At 37.8% G+C, this 17,268-nt stretch overlaps 1 protein-coding gene across 1 annotated transcript in view; it reads right to left on the reverse strand.

Moving 5' to 3' along the window:
• LOC132157376 (pleckstrin homology domain-containing family H member 2-like) overlaps nt 1-17,268 on the reverse strand; it is a 43,342-nt gene that overhangs the window by 9,195 nt on the left and 16,879 nt on the right. The window contains exons 8-25 of the mRNA XM_059566710.1: nt 12,357-13,111; nt 12,196-12,271; nt 11,514-11,608; nt 11,157-11,328; nt 9,743-9,879; nt 9,549-9,662; nt 9,354-9,440; nt 9,102-9,260; nt 7,705-7,785; nt 7,469-7,621; nt 5,528-5,636; nt 4,097-4,209; nt 3,835-4,014; nt 3,639-3,736; nt 3,378-3,555; nt 1,725-1,880; nt 1,541-1,638; nt 1,313-1,454 (exon numbers count right to left, since the gene is read on the reverse strand). Coding sequence (XP_059422693.1) covers nt 1,313-1,454; nt 1,541-1,638; nt 1,725-1,880; nt 3,378-3,555; nt 3,639-3,736; nt 3,835-4,014; nt 4,097-4,209; nt 5,528-5,636; nt 7,469-7,621; nt 7,705-7,785; nt 9,102-9,260; nt 9,354-9,440; nt 9,549-9,662; nt 9,743-9,879; nt 11,157-11,328; nt 11,514-11,608; nt 12,196-12,271; nt 12,357-13,111 — 2,903 coding nt within the window. The remainder of the gene's footprint in view (nt 1-1,312; nt 1,455-1,540; nt 1,639-1,724; nt 1,881-3,377; nt 3,556-3,638; nt 3,737-3,834; nt 4,015-4,096; nt 4,210-5,527; nt 5,637-7,468; nt 7,622-7,704; nt 7,786-9,101; nt 9,261-9,353; nt 9,441-9,548; nt 9,663-9,742; nt 9,880-11,156; nt 11,329-11,513; nt 11,609-12,195; nt 12,272-12,356; nt 13,112-17,268) is intronic.

Consider the following 17,268-nt stretch of genomic DNA (forward strand, 5'->3'; position numbering starts at 1 on the left):
TAAGTTGATGTATATGCTTTTATTTATTATTCTTTAATTTTCACAAATTTAGAAAAGTAATCAAAAAGTACTCAAAAGTAATTAGTTACATTACTTTAATAAAGTAATTGAAAAAGTTACACTACTATTACATTTTAAACAGGGTAACTTGTAATCTGTAACCTATTACATTTCCAAAGTAACCTTCCCAACACTGCGTGTAAATAAATAGTGTTTTATATAGGTATTGTGTATTGATTTTTATATTTATCATCATGTATTTTATATATTGTGTGCGTGTGTGAAAGCGGTTAACGAAAACGTCAGCAATGGTGCAGTGCTTTGTACCCGACTGCAATCACCGCTCAGTCGTCAACACATGTCGTTGCCATTACACAAATGTTCAGTAAATGCACAAAAAGGTATGCCTTGGCTAAATATTGTTTTGACAATGGCATTATAGAATGCTTGATATGACTCTACCATATGAAGGCTACAGTAGCCTAGCTGAAGTAGACGATAATGCTAACTAACGTAACCTCCCTGCAAAACTCACCAAAACTTTGTAGGTCTTGTCCCTCATACTGGCCCTTAGAAAACCCAGAAGCTGACCCTCGGAAACGCTACACTCAACTACATGACCCGATCTGAAGTGGTTTTCAGACCTTTGAACACTTTTGTTTTCCTCCATGAAAAAAGCCATCATGGCAACCAATGAGATCATGGTTGCACTGATAAGTCTACGTTGCAAAAATGCAACACAGGTTTTTATTTTATTCTTTTATTAATGATCTTCAGTCTTCACGGACCTTCGCAGGGTTTAACCAGACCGTTACACGAGTTCCACCAATCAGATGCATCACTGTGGGATTGTTCAGGATTGTGGGTAATGAAGTACTTATCCAAGACATCGTGAATAAAAGGCATTTATCTCAAAACAAGGTTAGTGCCCCATGAACCGTTGGCGTGTTTATGAGCATATACTATCCCTTAGTACAGCCGTAGCTGGTTTTAAGTCTACCATGTATGGTTACGTTTTAATGGCTTATTTCCCAAATGTCAATGCAGAAATTGTATTGAATTTTTACTTCCGGCACCGGCTGTGGGCGGGACCTCACAACTTTTAGCAAATGAAAAAAATAGCCAATCAGATTTATTTTCTACATTTGCGTTTGCTGAGATAGGGTTGGTCGATTTGTCTTTGGAGGAAAGGTTTCAGACAGAGGGTGTGATTTTAAATGTAGTGAGCTGATAATTCATTAAAGAAAGGTCAGATATAACTTGAACAGGTTTGTTGAGACACATTAATATTCTCAGGAGCAGCACTGTGTACCTGAGCAAGCAGGGCGGCCATTTCTAAAGCAAGCTCTTTGTTGACAGGGAAGTGTCCAGCTGTAATTTCCAAATTAGTTTGGTATGCCAGAAGCAAACGCTCTCTCTCGGTCTCCCCTCTCATCTGCTGGGAGAAGTATAACCTAGAGGGAGCAAACTAGTGGTTAGTCACAAATTATGGCCTTTTGGAAATAGACATTTAGTTAATGTTTACGAATCCATACTCTACCGGTTCTTATAAGTGAGTTTCACCGTCCTGGCGTTCTCTGATTTGCCTGTGTGCTGCTCCTTTGAGGCCTGCTCCCATTTTGAAATAATGTCACAGATCTGAGTGAGGACACAGCACATTTTTTAAATATAAAGACACAAAGTACAGTTTCCGAAATAACAGGGTGTTCTTGTGTGAGTCTGACCTTTAGGTTTCCCTGAAGGCAGTGCTCAAGTTCTTTGCCCGTGGGGTCATCAGAATAAAGGCTGAAACCAGACTGAGCAGTTTTCCTCATGCCCGTGTCCTGGTTCAGCCGACTCTGAAACTCCTCCACTGTGGTTGAAGCATCAAAACTAACAACCTGACACACGCAGACAGAGAGATGGTCAATTTCCTGGTGTGTCCTGTTGTGGACAGCAGTGTGGATGAGTTAGTATAGTATAGTATAGTATAGATGATAGTATAGTATAGTATAGATGAAAGTATAACGTGCCTAACGTTTTCGACTCGTACATTACACGTCACGCCCTGATGTCACGTGTAGTTATGGGATCTTTACGGGTTGTGTGTGAAAGCACGCACATATCCCGGGTAATCACTGGCAGTGTGAAAGTGCAAAATCGACCGACCCGAACAATTGCCGGAGCACTTTACCCGTGTATTTGCCGGAATGGCAGTGTGAAAGGGGCTTTAAAGGTGCTGTATGTATGTTTGACACCGAGTGGTTGAACTAGGTATTGCAGTCCAAATTCAAAATATTGGAGAGGGTTTTTTTCACCCGGTCCCTCCTCCTTAGACTTGATGCAAACACAGGTTGCCAGAATGACAACACAAACAGGAACAAGTGCACTTGACGATGAATGAAATTAAATACACTGTGTTTTCCTCCAACTGGCAACCCCAGGGTGCTAAAAATACAGTTGGGTAAACTGGCAGTGGGCGGGTTTCACAAACCAAAACAAAGACTGACATTTCGGACCGAAACGCACATTTTCAAGTGATAATAACTCATTGTAGCATTGTTTTTCAGATAAACAAGTATGTTAATTTTGCATGTTTCTTAAATATTTGCAAACATATTATGGTAATGCTTTTGTAGAGTCAAAAATTACATACAGCACCTTTAAAGAAATTAATACTTACAGTTATTTGACATATTAAGCATATCACACACACACACACACATATATATATGTTTGAGTACCAAATCATATTAAATTTCTGAAAAGATTTCTGAAAGATCATGTTACACTAAAGTAATGATCCTGGAAATTCAGCTCTGCCATTACAGCAATATCTTACATTTTAAAATATATTCAAACAGAAAAAAAGTTATTTTGAATTGCAATGATACTTCACAGTATTGCAGTTTTTACTGTAATATTTTTTAAGGATTTGTTGAGAGCCGAGCATAAAAAAACAAACAAAAAAAAAAACATACTATAATTCATTCTCATTCAAATTAAAATTCAATGATACGTTTAACATGACCATGGGATTTTTGTTTTTGTTTTTTGGAAGAATCTTCATGCAGCTTTTTTCTATACATTTGACAGCTATTGAAAAGCAACTAGCAAATAATCAGTTTTTGCATTGGATATCAAACCCATCGTGCTTTTCCATTCAAGCTACCGAAAAATGATTCATAGTGACTACATTGGGATACAAAATGCACAATAAACAGTATTTTATAATATTAATTAATGATTTTGAAAACTACTTTTATTATGCTTTCATAGTGTTTTTTTCTTTTCTTTTCGCTCCATAATTTTAAAAAGAGCAGCATGAAGATGTAGAAGAACATGGGGACAGATTGCTATTTCGAAATGAACTGTTCTTTCATCATGAGACTGTGGACCTGGTAGGTGTTGTTAAGGAAGTGTACAGGGACGCTGAAAGGCAGAGAGTGATGATAAGGGTTCCTGAGTAAGATTGACAGGATCTCGGTTCGTGACGATCGGGCTTGGCGATCCCCCTTCTGCTGCGTCCGCTCCAGTGAGCGCTGACAGTAAATGGCATACTTCCCTTCTTCCGTCCTGGGGAAAAAGCAGGGACTAAGTAACTGAGGGATGTGCTTCCAGGATGCCTAAGACTTTTACCTGGATTTTACCTGATTTACCTGGAATCTCCATGCCTTTTGAGATGAACCTGCAAATACCGAAGAATAGGAGGTGTGGGCAGGAAAAGGCCGACACACAGAGCCAGGAACTGCCATCCCTGTATTACAGAACATGAAAACAAGTCAAGACATCTCCCGAGGAGAAACACAAAACAAAAGCAATTCCTCCCTCTAGTGGTGTGTGTTCAGATCTGACCTGCAGGGTTCCCGGCGGTCCGTACGGCTGCGTCCTCTGTGTCTGTTTGATAAGCTGGCAGTAGATCTCGTTCTGCAGCTCTGGATGGGTGAGACACACTTGTAGAGCACACTGGGCAAGACTCACGTGATAATCTATGGCTGGAGTGTCAATGGCCACGTTAATGAAGAGCTGACACGTCTGTAAAAAAGAGAAAAGGATGTTTCTCCCTCTCTTTCATGGGCTGTTCCCTCCAAAATGTGTATTGAATGAAGAGTTTAACCTTAAATAGCTTGATGGCTTCGGTTTGCAGAGCTTGTGAAGGAAGGGTGGTGAGTGGAGACGACAGTCCTTCATTAGTGAAGCAGAGCGTCGGGTGTCTCCAGAGCAGAGACCCTGAGAAACAACGGGACAAACGTCATAGACATTAAACTGTTTTTATGTAGCTACAGTTTAAACAAGCTGAGAATAAACTGAATTTATGAGTAAATGTTTGCCATGCTTATATTTAATATAATATGTCAAATTAGTCTTAGCCTCAAGCAGCACACCCATGCACCACAGTCCTGTTTTTACCACCGCACAAATGATTTGAGGAGCTCCCGCTGGCCATAAGCAACTGAATAAACCACAGTTACTGCATTTTTTTTTACATTACAGTCTTGTTGGCTTATAGTATATGTAACCGCATGAAAATGAAAACAGGAAAAAATACACTTAAACTTAGTTCTTACTAGAATACTTCACACTAAAATTACAATTCTGTCATTAAATTATCCCCTCATGTTGTTTAAAACCTGTAAGACAGCAAGGGAACCGTCATGTTCAAGGCCCAGAAAGGTAGTAAAGACATGGTTAAAATAGTCCATGTGACATCAGTGGTTCAACCGTCATGTTATGAAGCCATGAGAATACTTTTTGTGTACAAAGAAAACTAAAAGAATTACTTTTTCCAACAGTTTCTTCTGTTCCGTGTTTAGGAGAGTATCATGACGCATACAGTACGTGTGTCGATCTGACTTAAAACACACATGCGCTGTGGAACTGTCCTGAACGTGCGTCGAATTCGACAAAGAAGAGAAGAAATTGTTGGATAAAGTTATTGTTTTTGTTTTCTTTGCTCACGAAAAAAGTATTCTCGTGGCTTCATAACATGACGGTTGAACCACTGATGTCACATGGACTATTTTAACCAAGTCTTTACTAACTTTCTGTGTCTTAAACATGGTAGTTGCCTATTGCTGGGTCAGAAAGCTCTCAGATTTTATCGAAAATATCTTAATTTGTGTTCTTAAGATGAACAAAGGTCTTAAGGGTTTGGAATGACATGAGGGTGAGTAATTAATGACAGAATTTTTGGGTGAACTATCTCTTTAATCTTTTTGGCTCCAAGGCCCCCCAATATTCATTACAATATTTGAAGGCCAAGCAAGAGCCGAATGCTCTTCAGGATTCCCACGCTTTTTAACAAATTGACGCAATTTTTCCAGTTGTTCATTTTTTTACTGAATAAAGATTAAGACAATTCACAATTAACAATTCTGAAGAATATTTTTATAGCAATTTCTACTCAAAATATTTTAGAGCGTAACATAACTAAACTGTATATCCATGATACACTGGGATTATTTTCCCATGGCTGGTGGTCCGTCTTCCCCTTATACTTTCCACCACAATTAAATATATGAAATGAATGCAGATATGAGACTTTTACCTGGATCTCCCTCTACGCTGAGCAGTCTACCAAGCAGTTGCTCGAACTCAGTCCCGACCGGCTCCACTGCGCGGCCCGCGGCCACAGACAGATGGTACAGCCAGGCCGTCTACACAGCATCATCAGGAACCACACAAACATTTAGGATTACCTTTGACTATATTCCTTTTCTGTGCTATGATGAAATTAGATCCTTTGTTAAACAGTAAACATACTAAAATTAGGAGTACTATGTAAATAATTTACATTTAAGTAATATAAATAAATGCAAATGCAATTAAATGGTTTCAGACAGTTAATTGCTTGTACAATTTACAGTGAACTAATTTGACATTATTATAAAGTACAGTCGTGGCCAAAAGTTTTGAGAATTACATAAATATTGGAAATTGGAAAAGTTGCTGCTTAAGTTTTTATAATAGCAATTTGCATATACTCCAGAATGTTATGAAGAGTGATCAGATGAATTGCATAGTCCTTCTTTGCCATGAAAATGAACTTAATCCCCAAAAAAAACCTTTCCACTGCATTTCATTGCTGTCATTAAAGGACCTGCTGAGATCATTTCAGTAATCGTCTTGTTAACTCAGGTGAGAATGTTGACGAGCACAAGGCTGGAGATCATAATGTCAGGCTGATTGGGTTAGAATGGCAGACTTGACATGTTAAAAGGAGGGTGATGCTTGAAATCATTGTTCTTCCATTGTTAACCATGGTGACCTGCAAAGAAACGCTTGCAGCCATGTGAGGATTCAGAGGATTCAGCTGCGGGATCGGAGTGCCACCAGTGCAGAGCTTGCTCAGGAATGGCAGCAGGCAGGTGTGAGCGCATCTGCACGCACAGTGAGGCCAAGACTTTTGGAAGATGGCCTGGTGTCAAGAAGGGCAGCAAAGAAACCACTTCTCTCCAAAAAAAAGCATCAGGGACAGATTGATCTTCTGCAGAAAGTATAGTGAATGGACTGCTGAGGACTGGGGCAAAGTCATATTCTCCGATGAAGCCCCTTTCCGATTGTTTGGGGCATCTGGAAAAAGGCTTGTCCGGAGAAGAAAAGGTGAGCGCTACCATCAGTCCTGTGTCATGCCAACAGTAAAGCATCCTGACACCATTCATGTGTGGGGTTGCTTCTCATCCAAAGGAGTGGGCTCACTCACAATTCTGCCCAAAAACACAGCCATGAATAAAGAATGGTACCAAAACACCCTCCAACAGCAACTTCTTCCAACAATCCAACAACAGTTTGGTGAAGAACAATGCATTTTCCAGCACGATGGAGCACCGTGCCATAAGGCAAAAGTAATAACTAAGTGGCTCGGGACCAGAATGTTGAAATTTTGGGTCCATGGCCTGGAAACTCCCCAGATTTTAATCCCATTGAAAACTTGTGGTCAATCCTCAAGAGGCAGGTGGACAAACAAAAACCCACTAATTCTGACAAACTCCAAGAAGTGATTATGAAAGAATGGGTTGCTATCAGTCAGGATTTGGCCCAGAAGTTGATTGAGAGCATGCCCAGTCGAATTGCAGAGGTCCTGAAAAAGAAGGGCCAACACTGCAAATAATGACTCTTTGCATAAATGTCATGTAATTGTCGATAAAAGCCTTTGAAACGTATGAAGTGCTTGTAATTATATTTCAGTACATCACAGAAACAACTGAAACAAAGATCTAAAAGCAGTTTAGCAGCAAACTTTTTGAAAACTAAAATTGTATAAATCTCAAAACTTTTGGCCACGACTGTAGACGTTTTAAAAGTGTACTTAATTTGGTCATGAAAATGGGCTCACTTACATTTTTACTGAATTTATTTTACATTGTCTGTAGGTACAGTTTTTAAAAATATACACATTCTGCACAATTAAGTGCATTTCTTTTTCACAAGGGATGTGCAACGGTTATTTGTGGCTCTATTTTAACTAAATTCATTACGGCTTGCCTACCTTCTCATGAGGCGAGTCGATGAGCAGGTATGTGGGGTCCTGAGTCACTGACTGAATGGAGAGTGTGTACTGAGTGGAGACTTCAGCTACGTCACATGACTTTTGCACTTCCTCCACACGAGCCTCCCACAGTTTGATCTGACCCAGAGGAAACTAGGTAAGGAAATACAACATCAGTGCATGGACACATACAGAAGTCCTGTGAAGGATGACTGTAATTTCATGAGACAGAAGACCTTGTCCTCTTGATTTCTGAAGTAGTAGAGAGTCTTCCCAAACAGCGCACACCACACATGCTTAGAGTAGCCATGCTTCACCTTCAAGAGTCAGAGACAAACATTTTATCAAGCTACAGCTTGCTATGTTATACCTGGGTTATGATTTCACACTTTGACCTCTCAAGGTTTTTTTTTTTGATATCAGTTTACATACTTTACACTATTTTCACAACTAAATAAAAAATAAAACACAATTTTTTTTACAATTGTGAGTTCATATCTGTATATTAACTCACACTTGCGAGAAAATAACTCAGAATTGCGAGTTTTTGAGTTTCTTTTCTCAAAATGGCAAGATATGAACTTGCAATTCTGAAAAAAAAAAAAAAAAATCTGAATTGTGAGCTAAAAAGTCGCAATTACCTTGTTTTATTTTTTATTCAGTGGTGTAAACAGGCTTCCATATTACAGAGATTTACAGGAAAAAAATGTAAATATAATTTTTTTAAAAAGTTGACCATATGTTATCACTGTACAAACCTGTTTTTGAATTAAAAGTAGAAAATTTGAGTAGAACAACAACAGATTTTAATTTAAATAATTTAATATTATTTAAATAATATTTAGCAAGTGCAAGGTTGGGGGTTCGATTCCCAGGGAACACATGTTCGGTAAAAATTGTTAGCCTGAATGCACTGTAAGTCGCTTTGGATAAAAGCGTCTGCTAAATGCATTAATTTAATTTAATTTAATTTAATTTAATTTAATTTAATTTAATTTAATTTAATTTAATTTAATTTTTAGTATTATAGGCTATTCTTTCCAGTAATAATACAGTACACACAGTAAACCATTATGAAAAGCATAATCCATAAAACAGCAGCAATGCAAAATGATTATCAAACAATTATTTTGGACAACAGAAAATTAAATAAAAATAAAACTCTACTGTTGAGAATTTGTTGCTGTTTTTTTTTTTAAAGAAATTAACAATTGAATTAAAACAATTTTATTCAGCGAGGATGCATCGTTCAAAAGTGACAGAAATATTTTTATTTCAAATAATTGCTGTTCTTTTGAACTTTCCATTTATCAAAGAATCCTGAAAAACAATGTATCATGATTTCCATAAACATATCAAGCAGCATAACTGTTTTCATCATTGATAATGATAAATGTTTCTTGAGCAGTAAATCATCATATTAGAATGATTTCTGAAGGATTGTGTGACACTGCTGAAAATTCAGCTCTGCATCCCAGAAATAAATTACATTTTAAAAAATATTCAAACAGAAAACAGCTATTTTTAATTATAGTATTATTTCACAATATTACTGCTGTACTGTAATGCATCCTTGGTGAAAAAGAAATTTGCAAACTTTTGAACAGGTGCATATTTAAAAAATATAGTATACCTTTGTGAGATGTCCTTTCATAGCGGGCCGTGTGTCAGGGTGAGTGTAGAGCGGACTCGCAGCTTTGATCCTCAGGACGCTCTGCAGGACCCTCAGCCACTCCTCCAGCAGGTTTGGGGAGTCTGCCTTCAGATTACACACACTCTTACCCGTCACCACCTGAAGGGACACATCATCAGCGTGGACGCATGTGAAATAATCTGAGCTGAATGTACAAACTCTCTCTCTCTCACACACACACACACTCTGTACCTGAAGCATCTGTTTGCCATCACCACGTGCTATAGTGCTGCATGCATTCAGCTCAATCTGACCTTGGGGTTTACGGATTACATCACTCTATGAAACAAAATCAAAGATCCATAGCAAATGTAGGAAATACAGAATGATTGAATGAAATAAGGATTCAAACAGAACAACCATAATAAATGAGTCATTTAAACTGACTGGTGATTTGTAGTAGAGAAGCTCCCCGTCCTTCAGAACAAACCAGTGTCTCTTCCACGTTTTCTTCCACGTCTTGACCATCTTGAGCAGGTACCCAGACTTCTCCATAGACTCCTGGAACACGACACATTCTCATTTGGTCTGGCATACGTGTGTGTATGTGTGTGTGTGTGTGTACAGTACACTGGTCTTACAGTCTTGCCGTTGTCCGTGCTGGAGGAGCAGGTCTTTGGGTGTTTGTTTTCAGGTTCAGAGCACTCCGTGTCAGTGGAGTAAGCATCAGGAGGGATGGCGTAGTCACTCTCAGATGTCATGGAAGACAGTGACACAGCTGAGAAAAACACAGCACATTGAGTGACTGGGGGGAGGGTGGAGGGCTCTAGGAAATCCATTAGATTGTTCCCAAATTCTGTTTGTTCCATTTGAATATCCCTTTGAATTAATGGGTTAATTTGATAAGCAAAAACATGGTAAATTCACAAATCTTTAACTATTTAATCTTTTGAAATGAAATCATTTTCAAACAAAAATAAGGGATACTAGTTCAAAACTAAAACTATGCAGTATACAAAAGAAAAATCTTACATTAATTTTTTTGTAACTGAAATAAAATATACTAAAACAATACACTTATTTTATTTCAGCTAGTCAGTTAGTAGAAGCACTAAAACTACAAGTAAAAAAAAACTTAATAAAAACTTTATAGACATTTAAAATGAATAAAATGGGAAAACACACGCAAATAAAATTACTAAAATAAAAAAAACCCATCAAAATATTATTATAAATATCATATACTCTCAATAATACTAAAACAACACGGATGAAAATATTTTTTGTGCTATTTAACAGAGGTTTTCTTTTATTTTCTTTATTTTATTGCAATATTTACATAACTAAAGAATATTTGAAGGCATATATGCTAATGTTTTAATGCATTATTTACATAATTATTAATAGAATAAATAATGAGCTAATATTATTTAGTTAAAAGGGATAGTTAACCCAAAACTGAAAATGAGATGTTTATCTTCTTACCCCTAATGCATCCAAGAAGTAGGTGACTTTGTTTCTACAGTAGAACACAAACCAAGATTTTTAACTCAAACCGTTGCACTCTATCAGTCTTATAATGTTAGTGGATGGGAATCATTGCTAAAACATACAAATTGAATCTTTAAAGATTTAATCTTGAGAGATTAAAAAAACGATATAAATACTGTTCAATTGCTTGCACGGACCGATCGTTTTGTGTCTTTACACATCAATGTATCGTCACGAGCCGCAGGGTTTAATTTGGTTTCGTTTGTGTATATTATTTTTTTTTTATTGTATGTTTTAGCCGTGATTCCCATCCACTAACATTATAAGACTGATAGACTGCAACGGTTTGAGTTAAAAATCTTGGTTTGTGTTCTACTGAAGAAACAAAGTCACCTACATCTTAGATGCCCTGGGGGTAAGCAGATAAACATCACATTTTCATTTTCATCACAAAATACTTAAAATTGTTTTTGCTATGCTTCCAAAATTGGAACAGAGAATTGTGTAATTTTACTAGTTTTGTTAATGACTACAGAAATGTTGGTACCATGAAAACACTTGTACCTCTCTTAAGTAAGCGGGGGCTTTCATGGCTACTGCTCTTGTGTGACTCGGATCCAGAGGTCTGGGAGTGTTCCTCCTCTCCAGAGTTAGACTGACACTCCTCCGAACTCTCGTCCTCCTCAGAACTAGACGACTCCTCCGAGAACTCACTGTTGCTTAACAAAGTCGCTTTCTATGAGAGTAAAAACACACATGGCATTCATGAAAACATAATTCTAATATTCCTTCTATTACTAATAGAAGTGCTGACTCATATGCAAATAAACAGTCATTTAAGATTAATAATTTTGCCAGTGAACGCTGCTGAGCCTTATGGTCTTATGACACACGGACATTTAAAAACACACGGGTTCCTACCCCTTTGTGTGTGGCAAAGACAGGTGTGCTTGTGTTCCTGTAGATGAGGGATGTGTAGAGCATGTAGGCGGGGCATGAGGATGCGTGGGAGGAGTCTGGAAGAAGAGGATTGGACATTTTCACTAGCTGTTAGTAAATGCACAGTATGATTTAGGCAAGTAGAAATGTGATTAAGTACATTGTTGGTCCTGGACCGATATTTACATTTCTATGCAACAATCATTGTCCAAACTCCCATAACCATAAACAAACTATAGCTCCTAAAATCAAGAGTATTAGAGGTAGATAAGAACATCTGATGCAGGAACACACCCTACTTGGGTGAAAAATCATAAAATAATAAAGGTAAAATATACACAGTTCAAATTAAATTCATATCTGAATAATTTAATGTTAAATTAAGGTTTTTTTTTTTTTTTTTTTTTTTTTTGCATTTTGGTAAGAGGCATCTTAAAACATATAGGCACAATGCAAAAATTATTAGCTGTCTTAAAAATAGGCTTGCTTTTTCTTACATTTTTCATAAATATAAACTAACTGTATTTCTAGTTATACAATGGCTGAGGTCACATACAAATTCATACAAGACGAAGAAGATAAAAAATGAAGAGAGATAAATTAAGGGTAGCTGGATTGAGAATATGTGCAAATGTACAAACAACAACAACAAAAAACAGCACACCTTTATTAGCTACATCTGCACACGATGTCTCTGACAGACGGATTCCAGATTTTGCCACAGCATATATTCTGCTCTCCTGCAGATATCATGAAACCACAAGTTTACCACATGAACCAAAATGACTAATTAATATTTGTTGTACTATTTGTGGCAAGACTCACCCAAGAGGGCAGTCTGTGCAGCGGAGGGGTCGGAGGTTTACTCCCGGGCACGGTTTCTGGTTCCTTGGGTGACGCATCAGCATGCTCTCGTTCTCCTGTCTCCATCTTTTGCTCTTGGTCCATGTCTGTTTCCTGAGGCCGTAGAGGACGTAGCATGCTGAATGCGTTTCGTGTCCGCCCATGGGCAGCTTCACTGTACAGCGGAGGCTGACTCAGATGCTTTTTAGCCAATGCCAAACTAACAATAAACACATTTGGATTGCGCAGTCGGGGCTGTTTGGGGGAGGCTGGGGTGTCTTGGGAGTCCTGGGATGGGGTGGGCCGCTTTGGTGTGAGAGCTGGAGTTAATATGGGGCTGGGGGTGTTTGTGTCACTGGAGGATGACGAGGAATCAAGCCTTTGTGACTGGAAGCGTTTATTCAGCTCATCTGAGAATCCATACTCAGTGTCCACCTTCTCGCTGTCTTTTTTTGAAGCGTTCTTGGTGCCAGGAAGGCAAAGTCTGGAGCACTCCACGCGCTGCATGTCATCGTCGAACAGCGAGCTGCTGTCGTCTGAGGCTGTGTGGTAGGTCTCACTCACGGGGCGACTGAAACGCAAACCACCAAATAGACTCCTCTCCCCTTCAGAGGCAGCACTGGACAGGATCGAGGAGACACCACAGGTACTGTCCCGCTCATCCTCGTCCTCTGATCCTGTCTCAGGGCAACGAGCAACACACTCTGTTTCTGGACAATCTTCTTTCATTCTAGAATCTGGATCAGACCAAACACACAGACTGTGTGAATATGTGAATACATGTAGTAAGTACTTGATACATTAAAAGCATTAAGACTTCTCTGAGTTAAAGTCAAATGTTGATAACTATGGGATTTAAATCCTGCCATGATTCAAAACTGAAAATACAGGTCTGAAAGGTTGAAACTAAGTGTTCGAAAACTCAAAATCGTACAAAAAAAAGTTTTGCAAGATCGAAAAATAAGATTTGCAAGCTTGCAAAATGTAAAAAAAAAATAAAAATATATCTGCAAACATTATGTTGTTTTTTAGATTTCCTTCTTCAGAACTGCAACATTTTTTTACGATGTTGCGCAAATAAATTTTTCAGAGTTTCAAATTTGTTAGTGTTCTCCCACTGTATTAGATTGTTTTCCAGGTTTGATACCTTGTAAATGGTGATCTGAAAACTGGTGTGCGAATGTGTGAATTTTTTTTTTTGAAACTCTGAAAACAGAGCTTTGCAGGCTTGCAAAGTGATAAAAAAAATTACATCTCTTCAAACGTAATTTTGTTTTTGAGTTTTCCCTCTTCAGAAGTGCAACAGTCTTTTTTATGGTGTTGTGCAATCATTTTTTCAGAGTTTCGAATTTGTCACTGTTCTCCCAGTGTATAGTTTGTTTTCAAGATTTGAAACCTTGTAAATAGTGATCTGAAAACTGGTGTGCGAATAGGTGAAAAAAAGTTTTGAAACTCTGAAAACTGAGGTTCGAAAGGGCGAAACTTATTACATTACATTACATTTGCACTCCTATTGCAGACAATTTTTTCAGAGCTGAGTTTACAACACCCACTTTGCGGAGATACGCACACACAGTTGCGAGCTTGCGTCTCACGTGATTTGTGGCAGCGTTGTCACGCAGCTCTGCTCTGAAACTCTGAAACTCAGACTTAGCGAAAATGAAGCTTCGCAACCTCGCAAATAAAAAAAAGCCTGGAGGGAGGGCCTTCTGCTCTTGGCCAATGCTTTGCTGTCTGCTGACGTACAGTCCAATCACAAGTCGTATTTACTGGAAAGGTGGGATTGACCGACTGCTCCGCCAATGACAAAAGCGCACAGGATACGCAAACAGAGGATGCACTGATTTCTGTCCACAAGGCGGTCCCGTCGCGGTCCAGTTCTAAAATAAAGGTTTACCCACTTGTCGCTGAAATTCACCATACAATTGCCAGTAGCCACTGAGTTTACCACTGATAGACCGGCGGTGCATCAGTATACACACTCACCTCACTTTCCTCAAGCAGTGAACGATTCACTTTCCTCACGACTCACTTTCCTCACGCAGTGGACCACTGACTCTCTCTTCATGTAGAGACCGAATATTACAATTAAAGTGACTTCAATAGTGCATCCAAAAGAATATTTAGATATTATATTGAAATATTCAGAAAGATGTACAGTGTATTTTTTACTTTTATTAAAATATTTCAGTAAAATTATAAATAATTGCCTATTACAAATTTATGAATGCATGGTTAACTTTTTTCTGCAATCACTATAGGCTATATGTATTGAGACATTTTAAAATCTATATTTTGTAAAAATAAACCTGAATTATAATCTAAACCTCTGTATTTTCATATATTATATATATATATATATATATATAAATAATAAATATATAATGTTTAAAACATATGATAAACTATTTGTTCTCCACCACATGCTAACATTGATACTGTGTGTGAGTGAAAGAGAGTGCTTTCTGCATTGAGGATATTCTGTAGTCTCAGACCTTCGTTTGGGTAAATCTTTACTGGATTGTCTGTACCCAATCCTTATCTTCAAGAATCAGCTTAAAACACATCTCTTCCAAATGTATTTGACCTTCTAACTTTAACACTCACTATTCTTAAAAAAAAATAATATTAAGCTTTCTATTATTTTGTATTCTATCGGTTTTCTTTTATTATACAATTAACAAAGGCAAAAAAGACCTCTAACTCTAGCTTGCTCTATTCTTTTTCTATTCTATCTGTTATCAGTATTTCTTTATTATATTATTTAAAAGCCTTTGTTACGTGTAAGCTCACTGAGACTTGTTATAGCACTTGTATATTTGTTGTTTTTTATTGCTTCCATTGTCCTCATACGCTGGTTGTGACGGACTGAGAGAGGATAGAGCTGACATTTTGAGTCACCGACTTTGCAAAAACCCAACAAAAACACGTCCTAGGAGTCCAAAAGCATTCACTTCGCAATGAAGCCTGTTAGAATTAATAAATACAGTTAGAATGTCCTTATAATTTAAGTCATGAAAAAAAAATGGTGTACGTTTTTATATTCATTGAACATTGATTATTGAGTATCAGCACGTGCGCGAGCAAAAATGTGCTATAATTGTAAAGCTACAACAGTGCTTAGGAGCGCAACTGCCCGAGCGCTTTGGAAAGAAGGAGAAAGCGACGCATTTTTAGGCGCGACATGTGAACGGCCCTTAACACGGTGTTTTGTTCCTTGAATTCATCAGATTTTCAACGAATCAAGTGAGCCAGCGATTCAACAGTCCATTCAAATGGACTCTTTTGTTTCCTTTCTAATAGAATCAGGCATTTTGAACGAAAAGTTTGATTTGAACGATTCAATAAATAGCCTACTTAAAACCATGGTTTTGCTGTCACCTACTGGCGTTTTTATTGTCATCATTATTTATCAATGACAGGCCTAAACCAGACAAGGTGCAAGTGTGTATACTGATGCACCACCGGTCTATCAGTGGTAAACTCAGTGGCTACTGGCAATTGTATGGTGAATTTCAGCGACAAGTGGGTAAACCTTTATTTTAGAACTGGACCGCGACGGGACCGCCTTGTGGACAGAAATCAGTGCATCCTCTGTTTGCGTATCCTGTGCGCTTTTGTCATTGGCGGAGCAGTCGGTCAATCCCACCTTTCCAGTAAATACGACTTGTGATTGGACTGTACGTCAGCAGACAGCAAAGCATTGGCCAAGAGCAGAAGGCCCTCCCTCCAGGCTTTTTTTATTTGCGAGGTTGCGAAGCTTCATTTTCGCTCAGTCTGAGTTTCAGAGTTTCAGAGCAGAGCTGCGTGACAACGCTGCCACAAATCACGTGAGACGCAAGCTCGCAACTGTGTGTGCGTATCTCCGCAAAGTGGGTGTTGTAAACTCAGCTCTGAAAAAATTGTCTGCAATAGGAGTGCAAATGTAATGTAATGTAATAAGTTTCGCCCTTTCGAACCTCAGTTTTCAGAGTTTCAAAACTTTTTTTCACCTATTCGCACACCAGTTTTCAGATCACTATTTACAAGGTTTCAAATCTTGAAAACAAACTATACACTGGGAGAACAGTGACAAATTCGAAACTCTGAAAAAATGATTGCACAACACCATAAAAAAGACTGTTGCACTTCTGAAGAGGGAAAACTCAAAAACAAAATTACTTTGAAGAGATGTAATTTTTTTTACCACTTTGCAAGCCTGCAAAGCTCTGTTTTCAGAGTTTCAAAAAAAAAATTCACACATTCGCACACCAGTTTTCAGATCACCATTTACAAGGTTTCAAACCTGGAAAACAATCTAATACAGTGGGAGAACACTAACAAATTTGAAACTCTGAAAATTTATTTTGCGCAACATCGTAAAAAAATGTTGCAGTTTTGAAGAAGGAAATCTAAAAAACAACATAATGTTTGCAGAGATATATATATATTTTTTACATTTTGCAAGCTTGCAAATCTTATTTTTCGATCTTGCAAAACTTTTTTTTGTAAGATTTTGAGTTTTCGAACACTTAGTTTCAACCTTTCAGACCTGTATTTTCAGTTTTGAATCATGGCAGTATTTAAATCCCATAGATAACTGGATCAATTGATTCCTTCATTTGAATGAATCAGACTCAAGACAAATTACTCATTTGAGTGGTTCATTTAGTGAGTTAAAATGCATTCATCATAATAAACGCCATACAAAAGTCAGTTCTTCTGAAACAAATGTCACTTTCTAGATATATGTTGGTGGTATTGATAAAGCAATGCAATTAGTGGATCAAAATGATGGCTTTTCATTTGAAGTTGACACACACACACACACACACAAACAATATTATATACCATATATGCAACTGCTAAAAGATTTGGGTTTGGTAAGTTTTTTTATGTTTTTTTAAAGATGCTT

This window comes from Carassius carassius, chromosome 14 (genome assembly GCF_963082965.1).
Source record: "Carassius carassius chromosome 14, fCarCar2.1, whole genome shotgun sequence".
Classification (NCBI taxonomy): Eukaryota; Metazoa; Chordata; class Actinopteri; order Cypriniformes; family Cyprinidae; genus Carassius; species Carassius carassius.